The 10942-nt window shown below is 43.3% G+C and overlaps 1 protein-coding gene across 3 annotated transcripts in view; it reads left to right on the top strand.

The window, feature by feature from the left end:
• Window positions 1-8174: 8174 nt before the first annotated feature.
• Window positions 8175-10942, top strand: part of bicd2 (bicaudal D homolog 2 (Drosophila)) — a 28987-nt gene continuing 26219 nt past the window's right edge. For 2 of the 3 annotated variants that reach the window (XM_034166493.1, XM_034166492.1), the window contains exon 1: window positions 8175-8451. In XM_034166493.1, the coding sequence (XP_034022384.1) occupies window positions 8215-8451 (237 nt within the window). In that variant the 5' untranslated portion in view covers window positions 8175-8214. Of the gene's footprint in view, window positions 8452-8478; window positions 8497-10942 lie in introns of those variants that run through there. The other variant, XM_034166494.1, reaches the window with a different exon arrangement.

Here is a 10942-nt window from a genome sequence, read left to right as displayed (position 1 = left end):
CGGGGGTATCTTATAGAAGCCACGAGGCCCGATGGTGCCAGTGTTTATCTTCAGATTCTGTAGCATGAAGCAGATGAGAGTCTACGACTCCAAATGGATGGGACGCCAGTCTGATGCAGGTTACTTCCCCAGCTAAGGCCAGTACCCAAATACAGGTGGGTGGACTGGGACAGTGCACATAGAGTGTCTTATCCAAGGACACGGACAGGAAGCAGGAGTGAGATTCTACATATTGGTAGGCAAGCTCCTTATCCACTGAGCTACCTGATACACACACACACACACACACACACACACACACACACACACACACACACACACACACACACACACACACACACACACACACACACACACACACACACACACACACACACACACACACACACACACACACACACACACACACACACACCTACCTTAGTTTACTGTGCCTATTACACTTTTTGAATCTGAATAGATTTTTGCTAGACCACGGAGTCTGATCTACTTTACAAACAGCATTTTTGTCTGCATATCGGCAGCAACATTTTAGGACTGAATGTAACAACACTTTCAGGGGAGGTGATGGTCTTGTGGTTAAGGCATTGGGCTGGAGACCAGAGGATCCTCAGTTCAAATCCCAGCCTGACCGGAAAATCAGTAAGGGCCCTTGGGTAAGGTCCTTAATCCCCTAGTTTCTCCTGGTGTGTAGTTAGTACCTCTTATGGCAGCACCCTCACGTCGGGGTGAATGTGAGGCATTACTGTAAAGCGCTGTGAGCGTCTGCTGCAGATGGAAAAGTGCAACATATATGCAGTCCATTTACCATTTTCACTTTAGTTCAATGTTTTAAATACCTCTTTGATCATGGGGAGGGCCTTTACATCTTTTGGTATGAGCTGGCAGGTCTGAATCAAATGAAAAATACACTGTTAAAGTAAAAGGGGCATGTATGTATGTTGGACATTAACAGACAAGTATTACTCCAACCACTCGACAAAGGAGGACATCTGTGAAATTTTGTGGCACATCCAGATCAAAATTTTAGTCTTCTTGACCCAAAAAAATAGCATTTCCATAAAATTGTGCTAAACTCTGGCTCATGCTTTCTAAGATATATCTTACGTGCTGACAAACAGATGAAAGCAGAGATCACATGACCTCAGTCCCTCCTTTGTCGTTTGGCGGAATGACATTGTAACGTCTCTTCGGTCAGAAAATTTGGCTTACCTGAAACTAAGCCCATAATCTCAAATGCCACGCTACAGAACACAGCAAGCACGGCTGGAACTACAGGTGCTGGAAATGCAGTGAAAATTTTTTTTTTAACTTAAACATTAATATTTTTACTTTATTTTTTTTGTTTCATTAATCAGGTCAGTGTAAATGAATATTATCAACAATCAGTATGGATTGAACACTATTGTACAAAGGTTTTAGGCATAACAGTGGGCAAATAATGAAAATCTACAAAATATTTATGAATAAATAGGAATAAGTAAATTGTCTGAGCCCACATTTCATCTTAAAAAAAAATTACACTGCTGACTTCAACTAGACCACTGCAATTTATGAGAGGATTAGGTTGTACTGAATGAGGTTTTTACATCTATTTAGCTACTATAACTGTCTTTCTATTGTCATGCATCAGGCAATATATCGACAAAGAATTATTTTAAAATTAGAAACGAAGGTTTCTAACTTGATAAATGTTTAGTTTAATTAATTAATTTAAGAATATGTTCATCATCTCACATTTTATGATTCTTTTAGAGCACTTTTATTTTTACATTTTTGAACTGGATTTTCTTTTGTCCTGCTGATTAATGGTGGCAATATTATAATCTAATATTACACGTACATCAAACTTATGCCTAAAACCTTTGCACAGACATGTATCTCAATCTGTCTGTCTAGCTCTGTGTATGTGTGTGCACGCACGCGCATGCTCTGCTAATATATAAATCCTTTGTGTACTTACAATAGAAGGGCCTATAAAGTGCTGCTCCCCACCCCAGACCAAAGGAGATTGCAAAAAAATTGAAATATTTGTCTGAAATTTTCAAAAGAATCAGTTAAAATGAAAATGCATATGCAGTCGGCATCTGAAAGTTTTTTTTTAATAATTTTATCATAAGCTGATTGTGTAATATACATAATAACTACGCACAGTGTTGGTAAAAGTCCAAACCGGTGTCCATTCAGTTTATCTGAAAAGGAAACGACATCATCAATGAGACAAACCGCCAGAAATAACAAACCCAAAGTGGTAAAACAGTACGACTGAGTACAGAAGAAACAGACCCTGTACTTCACAGGTACACACCGTCTGAGGCAAGTCGAAGGCTTCTGCTACAGGCTGATCAAGCTGAACTTTTTGCTCAGTCACAAAAGGAAAGTCCCACATTAAGTGTTTTGGTTTCACTTTTACATGTGTTAAAACACTGGACTTCCTTTATGTTTGATATTGTTTACACACACACAAAAAAAAAATCACCTTAATAGCTGTTGAACTTATTTGAACAGGTTTAACCGGGTATTCCACAAACAAGTCTGACATTTTTTTTTTTTACATCCGCCAAGGAAGATAGAAAATCATCAGTGTTTATTTGTCTGTATGCAAACAGGAATACGTCAAAACTACTGCAGGGATTTTGATTCAATTTTCACCACAGATAGCTATTAGGCAATGGAAGACTTCATTAAATTTTAGAGGTGATCCAGATCTGGATTTTGGATCAAGATTTCAGTTTATATAAGCTTTGAAGGATTACGTTAAAACTACTTCACGGATTCTCACCAAATTTTCACCACAGATACAGTGAGGCAAATAAGTATTTAATCCACTGTCATTGTTTGCAAGTTTTCCCACCTACAAAGAACAGAGAAGTATGTAATTTTGATCATAGGTACACTTAAACTGTGAGAGACTTAAAAAAAAAAAAAAAAAAAAAAAAATTCAGAAAATCACATTGTATGATTTTTAAATAATTAATTTGCATTTTATTGCATGAAATAAGTATTAGACACAAAAGAAAAACATCCCTTAATATTTGTTACAGAAACCTTTGTTTCAATTACAGAGGTCAGATGTTTCCTGTAGTTCTTGACCAAGTTCGCTCACACTACAGCAGGGATTTTGCTCCACTCCTCCATACAGATCTTTTCTAGATCTTTCAAGTTTCAGCTCCCTCGAAAGATTTTCTATTGAGTTCAGGTCTGGGACTGGCCAGGCCACTCCAGGACAATGAAATGCTTCTTACAGAGCCCCTCCTTAGTTGCCCTGGCTGTGTTTGGGGTCATTGTCATGCTGGAAGACCCAGCCACGACCCATCTTCAATGCTCTTACTGAGGGAAGGAGGTTGTTTACCAAAATCTCGCGATACATGAGCCCATCCATCCTCCCTTCAATACGGTGCAGTCGTCCTGTCCCCTTTGCAGAAGAGCACCCCCATCCTTCACAGTTGGGATGGTTTTCTTGGGGTTGTTCTCATCCTCTAAACACAGCAAGTAGAGTTGATACCAAAAAGCTCTATTTTAGTCTCATCTGACCACATGACCTTCTCCCATGCCTCCACTGGATCATCCAGATGGTCACTGGCAAACTTCAAACGGGCCTGGACATGTGCTGCCTTGAGCAGGGGGACCTTGCTGCCCTGCAGGATTTTAAACCATGACAGCGTAGTGTGTTATTAATATAATCTTTGTGACTGTGGTCCCAGCTCTCTTCAGGTCATTGACCAGGTCTTCCCGTGCAGTTCTGGGCTTTCTTAGAATCGTCCTTACCCTATGAGGTGAGATCTTACATGGAGCCCCAGACCGAGGAAGACTGACAGTCATCTTGTGTTTCTTCCATATTCTAATAATTACACCAACAGCTGTTGCCTTCTCACCAAGCTGCTTGCCTGTTGTCCTGTAGTCCATCCCAGCCTTGTGCAGGTCTACAGTTTTGTTCCTGTTGTCCTTAGACAGCTCGTTGGTCTTGGCTATGGTGGACAGGTTGGAGTGTGATTGATTGAGTGTGTGGACACGTGTCTTTTATACAGGTAACAAGTTCAAACAGGTGCAATTAATACAAGTAAAGAGTGCAGAATAAGAGGGCTTCTTAAAGAAAAATTAACAGGTCTGTGTGAGCCAGAATTCTTGCTGGATGGTAGGGGGTCAAATACTTATTTCATGTAGTAAAGTCCAAATTAATTATTTAAAAATCATACAATGTGATTTTTCTGGATTTTTTTTTTTTTTTTTAGATTCTGTCTCTCACAGTTGAAGTGTATCTACGATAAAAATTACAGACCTCTCCATTCTTTGTAGGTGGGAAAACCTGCAAAACTGACAGGGGATCAAATACTTTTTTGCCTCGCTGATAGATATTAGGGCATGAAAGACTCTATTGAATTTTGGAGGTGATCCAGATACGGATTCTGGATCAAGATTTCACTTTATATAGGCTTTGAAGGATTACGTCAAAACTACTTCACGGATTCTCACCAAAGTTGCACCACAGATTAATATTAAGGCATGGAAGACTCCACTGAATTTTGGAGGTGATCCGGATCTGGATTGGCAGATGTCAGAAATCTCTCATTGCGCTTGTTTATTATAAAATGTTAATTGGCTTTATATAAATCAAAGAAAGAAGAAAGCATTACCTTTGATTAGGGATAGACCAATAATCAGCCTGGCCGATATTGGCTGTGTATCGGCCATACCAATTATCTCCATTGGGCGATAATCGGCCGGGGCCGATAATCTCCCCTGGCCAATTATCGGCCCATCCGATTATTGGTCTATCCCTACAGAGCACCCAGAGGGATTATTGGCCGATATCTATCTATCTATCTATCCTTACTTTTGATATATGTGTTTAATGCTGACACATCCTTCATTTTCTATTAGTGTCTTACTGCATCTAGCAGTTATTGTCATTATTTGCTTTCTTTAAAAAAATAACACAATTAACTATTTAAGCATAATGGATACACTCTGAGGATGCTGTAATAAATGTCAGGACAGTCTCTTCGTAACAACTTGTTTTATCCAACTGAAACTCTGAAACCAAAAACTGATCACAAGCATGAAAAAAGCAAATCCTCTTATTTTTCTATCTTTATATGTGTCACAATCATTTTTCATTGTCTTCTCTTGATAAAATACTTAAAAGCATCATATTGGACACTTTTTTCAGCAGCCAAAATAACTTGGTAGTTGTCTTAAAAACAGCATTTGTAGCCAAATGCACCCCACAAACACTGAGGTGACAAATCCAAAAACACCCCATTTCTGTTTCTTTAAATAGAAAGGAGCTGCAGCTCATCACGTCCCTTCAAAGGGAGGGGCTAGACTTAATATCTGAAGAGTAGATCATTCTCAGGAGACTCACAAAGAACATTTCCTCAAAGCGTGACGTAATCTAGTACGATCATCACATGACAGCAAAAAATAGCTGAAAGTCCCCCACAGACATCAATCATCAAAATTCCAGTTGTTCAGAAATTTTACACTGGGGATGATTAGGATTAGGCAACTTTTGTAAAAACTGTCATTGAATTATATTTACTGTTATATGTCATAGATGATTAAAATGAGGAAGAGTTGTGAATTTCTTAAGTCTTACCAGGTTGAACTTTATTCTTATAAATCCATTTTTAGTTGCTTCTATGTCCTTTTTTTGGCACAGGATTAACAGGATTACACCGAAATCAAATGTTTTAATAATTCTACCGAGTTTCACCTGTAATATTATATTTGTGATTAAATTATAATTAATGTATTAATAATTATAAATAAATCAAAGATAGGCATTTACTCCAGATATGCATTTACTTTTTTTTTTTTTGTTCTATTGAAGTTGCAACCATGTTATACAATTTTTTTTTTTTTTTTTGTGGTTGCCATGGTGAATCCTTGTAGTGGATTTTTTTTCCGTGGTTGCCATAGTGAATCCCATCCATCCATCCATCCATTTTCTTCTGCTTTATCCGGAGTCGGGTCGCGGGGGCAGCAGGTCAAGCAAAGTCGCCCAGACCTCCCGATCCACACACACCTCCCCCAGCTCCTCCGGGGGAACCCCAAGGCGTTCCCAAGCCAGCCGAGAGATGTAATCCTTCCAGCGTGTCCTGGGTCTTCCCCGGGGCCTCCTCCCAATGGGACGTGCCCGGAACACCTCTCCAGCGAGGCGTCCAGGGGGCATCCGGAAAAGATGCCCGAGCCACCTCAACTGACTCCTTTCGATGTGGAGGAGCAGCAGCTCGACTCCGAGCTCCTCCCGAGTGACCGAGCTCCTCACCCTATCTCTAAGGGAGCGCCCAGCCACCCTGCGGAGGAAACTCATCTCGGCCGCTTGTACCCGCGATCTCGTTCTTTCGGTCATGAGCAAAATCTCATGACCATAGGTGAGGATAGGAACGTAGCTCGATCGGTAAATCGAGAGCTCTGCCCCCCTACTCAGCTCTCTCTTCACCACGACGGTCCGATACAGCGACCGCATCACTGCAGACGCTGCACCGATCCGTCTATCGATCTCACGCTCCATCCGTCCCTCACTCGTGAATAAGACCCCGAGATACTTAAACTCCTCCACTTGAGGCAAGGACACTCCACCGACCTGAAGAGGGCAAAGCATCTTTTTCCGGTCGAGAACCATGACCTCGGATTTGGAGGTGCTGATTTTCATCCCGGACGCCTCACACTCGGCTGCAAACCGCCCCAGTGCACGCTGAAGGTCCTGATTTGACGAAGCCAACAGAACCACATCGTCCGCAAACAGCAGAGACAAGATTCTGCGGTTCCCAAACCAGACCCCCTCTACACCCTGGCTGAGCCTAGAAATTCTGTCCATAAAAATAATGAACAGAACCGGTGACAAAGGGCAGCCCTGGCGGAGGCCAACGTGCACTGGAAACAGGTTTGACTTACTACCGGCAATGTGAACCAAGCTCCTGCTGCGGTCGTACAGGGACCGGATAGCCCTTAGCAAAGGACCCCGTACTCCTGGAGCACTCCCCACAGGGTGTCCCGAGGGACACGGTCAAACGCCTTCTCCAGATCCACAAAACACATGTGGACTGGTTGGGCGAACTCCCATGAACCCTCGAGCACCCGATGGAGAGTGTAGAGCTGGTCCAGTGTGCTGCGACCAGAACGAAAACCACACTGCTCCTCCTGAATCCGAGGTTCGACCATCGGTCGAATTCTCCTCTCCAGTACTCTGGAATAGACCTTACCGGGGAGGCTGAGGAGTGTGATCCCCCTATAGTTGGAACACACCCTCCGGTCCCCCTTCTTAAACAGAGGGACCACCACCCCGGTCTGCCAATCCAGAGGCACTGTCCCCGATCGCCACGCGATGTTGCAGAGGCGTGTCAGCCAAGACAGTCCCACAACATCCAGAGACTTAAGTGAATAAGTGTTATAATAATTAATAATTAATTTCACTAATTAATTCTGGGATTCACTAATTAATAATTAGTGAATCCCAGTATTGTGATTTTTTTTCTTTTTTTTTTGCGGTTGCCAAGACGAATCTTAGTATTGGACTTCTATTAAGACTGCCTTTTATGCACGTGCGTATTAAAGGAACTCAAATCAGTTGAGTTCAGAGATAGACTCAGTTTGTTGAACCTCCTTTCTGAAACAAGCTCTAGAGCAGAATTTGGAAAAAAAAAATCAATGATCATTTTTCCGTCATTTTGCCCATCTATTGATGTACTAATCCATTCAGCCCTACTGTTTTCGTTGTACTATATTTTACATGCTTTTTAAATATACAATCAGAGTTGTATTATAAAAGGTCTTTTGTTTCTGCGCCTTCAAACGGTAGCTTCGCTTAAAAATCTCTAGAGGGCAGTGCTGCATTGATATCGTCTGCCTATCACAGACGGTCAGAGGCAGAGCAATGCATTATGGTAGATGAAGTCAAGATAACCACTAAAGTACGTAGTCTTTCAGACATAGGCCGCGCACTTACAACTACATTTCCCTTCACGTTGGCACAGATTCGAACGCTGTGCAGTGTTAGTTTATTCCAATCGATGATCTCAACTCAAGTTTCCTCCGTCAGCCTGAAGAAAAGGCTGAAGAAAGTCCTCAGAGTGAGAATGATTAAAGTCCCTTTTGGGCTGAGTAGTTGACAACAGAGTGCTTCTTTAGCTTTAGCCATGCGGTTGAAACAAAGACTGCAGTGAGTTGTCGTGTCGGGCTTTTTGGGGCTGGGTCCCGCCGCGGCTCGTCATGGAGGAACAGGACGAGTATCCCGACGCGGTTCTGGTCACAGAGGCCGGGCCGCAGTGGCTCCGAGCCGAAGTCGAGCGCCTTTCTCGGGAGCTCCGTGAAACGACCCACGAGAAGATCCAAGCGGCCGAGTACGGACTAGCGGTGTTGGAGGAGAAGCAGCAGCTCAAACAGCGATTTGATGACCTGGAGAGCGAATACGAGACCGTTCGACAGGAGCTCGACCAGCTGAAAGAGGTAAAGTGACGCGGCTCCAGCGACGGAGCGCAGCAGTGTTTTTAGGTGGGGCTGCGACACAGCGATGATCCACTGTAACTACTGTGAATCAGTGCAAACCACAAGGTGCCCACAACCCCACACCTCGTGCTCTGCTTTTCTAGGAAGACATTTTACAGTTATCTATGGCTCTACATTAAAAATTAAAATAAAAAATTTAAAAGTTTATAAAACAATATATTACACTTAATAACGGAAACTGTAGCCCAGGTAGTAGATTGTTTGTTACACAAAAGGTTGTTGGTTTTCATCTCATTCTCGAGGTCTGCGCTACTTCACTTCGGCAAAGTGGCCAATCCGAAGGACAGAATTCGTGTCCTGTGACTGGCCACTTGGTGAAAACATGCTCGGTCTGTATGCTGTTCTATTGAAATCAACCAGTTTTTATTGTTTCTTTCTTCTAACAGCCAGCTGACAGCTGTCATTGCCTGGAATGATGAGATTTATATGCCAAGCTGACCTCAAATTAACCATTTTAAATTAAATTGACTTTATTGATGAGTCGAATCCCTTTGAAAAGTGACCAAATTACATACATTTGTATTGAGCTCGTCGATGATTTCACCGACAAAACCCGCCACTCGAGGTTAAATGCCTGGATGACCGACCTTGAGAATAGCTGCTGAGTGGTAACACTAACAGGAAAAAGTGTTCACTCTTGGGTCATGTCAACCTATGCAAACGTGGGGCAACGATGAAGAGAAAGAAGGTGCATCATAGTCATTAGGCCCCATTAAAAAAAAAAAAAAACCCAAAACACACACACACACACACATTAGTTTATCATCCCTGCATGCATGCTGAAATTGGCCCACATCAATTTGTATTTTTATTTTGGCTTTCATTGATGGTGGAACCAGTGTGCAAGAACCAACACATTTGCTAGGTGACCCATATGCTTTGGTTTACCGAGCCAGGCCCAGAAGTTGCGTCTTGTCATTGACAACCACAGAGTCAGTTGCTCCATCTCAGTCACACACACAGTATGCATGTTTATCACACTACTAGCGTGCAGTACACTGACTCTGTTCAACATGGAAACAAGATTTATTTGAAAGATATCTATTATTTTCAGTTCTTCATTTGTTATGCAGGTGCTGTATGTGTTGTTTTTCAGGTTTGACATGACATTGCATGTACCTGTTTCTAAGAAAAAGAAAAAAAAAATCTGTCCTGCCTCACTACTTTTTCTGATGGCAAGGATGATAAACTGTTTCTTAATGGGTGGGCCTCTTAATTAGGCCATGAATATTGTTACGGTCACCATAACTATGTGTTGCTAGGTTGGTGGCTGGGCTTGCTACGGAGCCCAGTTGGGCACAGCCCAAAAAGGCAACGTGGACCTTCCATCTCTGCCCTGTGGGCTCACCACCTGGAGGTAGAACCGCTGGTGTCGAGTGCGCTGTCCCATGGGTGGCAGTGAAAGTTGAGGGCCTTGGTGGACTAGACCCAGGCGGCAGGGGCGAGCTCTGGAGGTGTGTAACTTCACCTCGCTGTGGGGGAAGGAGCCAGAGCTTGTGCGGGAGGTGGAGTGATACCAGTTAGATCTGGTGGGCCTTGCCTCCATGCACAGCCTCAGCTCTGGAACCACGCTCCTTGATAGGAGTTGGACCTGATTCTTCTCTGGATTTGGCCAGGGTGTGAGGCGCTAGGCGGATGTGGGAATACTCACGAGTCCCCTATGTTGGAGTTTACCCCGGTGGACGAGAGGGTTGCCTCCTTGCACCTTCGGGTGGCCATGGGAAAACTCTGTTGTTTGTGCATATGCACCAAACAGTTTGGAGTATTCAGCCTTCTTGGAGTCCCTGAGTGGAGTCCTGTATGGGGCTCTCGTGGGGTATTCCATTGTTCTGCTGGGAGACTTAAATGCACATGTGGGCAATGACAGAGACACCTGGAGATGTGTGATTGGGAGGAACTGCCTCCCCAATGTAAACCTGAACGGTCATTTGTTTTTGGACTTCTGTGCTTCTGTGCTAGTCATGGACTGTCCACAATGAACACCCTGTTCAAACATAAGGATGCTCATAAGTGTACATGGTACCAGAGCACCCTAGGCTGAAGATTGATGATCGATTTTGTGATTCTATCATCTGATCTGAGGCCGCATGTTCTGGACATTCAGGTGAACAGTGAAGCAGCGCTGTCAGTTGATCACCGTCTGGTGGTGATGTGGATCAGAGGTTGGAGGAGGACTTTGGACAGACCTGCTAAGCCCAAACTGATAGTGCGGGTGAACTGGGAACGTCTGGAAGAGCCCACTGTTCAACAGATCTTCAACTCACACCTTTGGTGGAGCTTTTCTAGCATCCCTGTGGAGTTTGGGGGCATTGAACCAGAATGGGCAATGTTCAAAGCTTCCATTGTTGAAGCTGCAGTGGGGAGCTGTGGCCTGAAGGTCTTAGGTACCTCAAGGGTGGCAACCCTCGAACACAGTGGTGGACACCAGGGA

The sequence above is a fragment of the Thalassophryne amazonica genome, chromosome 3, assembly GCF_902500255.1.
Source record: "Thalassophryne amazonica chromosome 3, fThaAma1.1, whole genome shotgun sequence".
Taxonomy (NCBI): Eukaryota; Metazoa; Chordata; class Actinopteri; order Batrachoidiformes; family Batrachoididae; genus Thalassophryne; species Thalassophryne amazonica.
The sequence above is the reverse complement of the archived record's forward strand: the minus strand, read 5'-3'. Positions and strand labels throughout refer to the sequence as shown.